General features: G+C 62.3%; 1 protein-coding gene across 1 annotated transcript in view; it reads right to left on the reverse strand.

The window, feature by feature from the left end:
* Window positions 1-6: 6 nt before the first annotated feature.
* LOC104542516 (folate receptor gamma-like) overlaps window positions 7-440 on the reverse strand; it is a gene marked incomplete at both ends in the record, with an annotated part of 2,820 nt that continues 2,386 nt past the window's right edge. The window contains one exon of the mRNA XM_010186858.1: window positions 7-91. Coding sequence (XP_010185160.1) covers window positions 7-91 — 85 coding nt within the window. The remainder of the gene's footprint in view (window positions 92-440) is intronic.

The raw sequence follows: 440 nt of genomic DNA on the forward strand, positions 1-440 counted from the left end.
TGGGACCAGATCTGCTCACATAACTGGGCTGGCGTCGGGAAGACGAACTTGAACTTCTGGCACATGGCGCCTCGGGGACACTGGTTGGTGCCTGGGGAGGGGGTTAAATTAATGGGGGGGGGGCTTTGGTACCCCCCATGGGGTCCCTCACCCCATCCCCACATCCCTCACCCCATCCTCAAACCCAGCCACTGAGGAGGGAGCGATGCCACCTCCTTCGTGGCAACTGGAGGACACACCAAGGGGTCCAAATTATTTTGGGGGGAGTCCCAGCGCCCCCCCATCACCCACTTGAGGTCTATTCCCAGCTTTGGTACCCCCCATGGGGTCCCTCACCTCATCCCCACATCCCTCACCCCATCCCACATCCCTCACCCCATCCTCAAACCCAGCCACTGAGGATGAGGGGATGCAGCCGCCTCCCCCGTGGCGACTGGGGG

The sequence above is a fragment of the Mesitornis unicolor genome, unplaced genomic scaffold (assembly GCF_000695765.1).
Source record: "Mesitornis unicolor isolate BGI_N332 unplaced genomic scaffold, ASM69576v1 scaffold15426, whole genome shotgun sequence".
In the NCBI taxonomy this organism is placed as follows: domain Eukaryota; kingdom Metazoa; phylum Chordata; class Aves; order Mesitornithiformes; family Mesitornithidae; genus Mesitornis; species Mesitornis unicolor.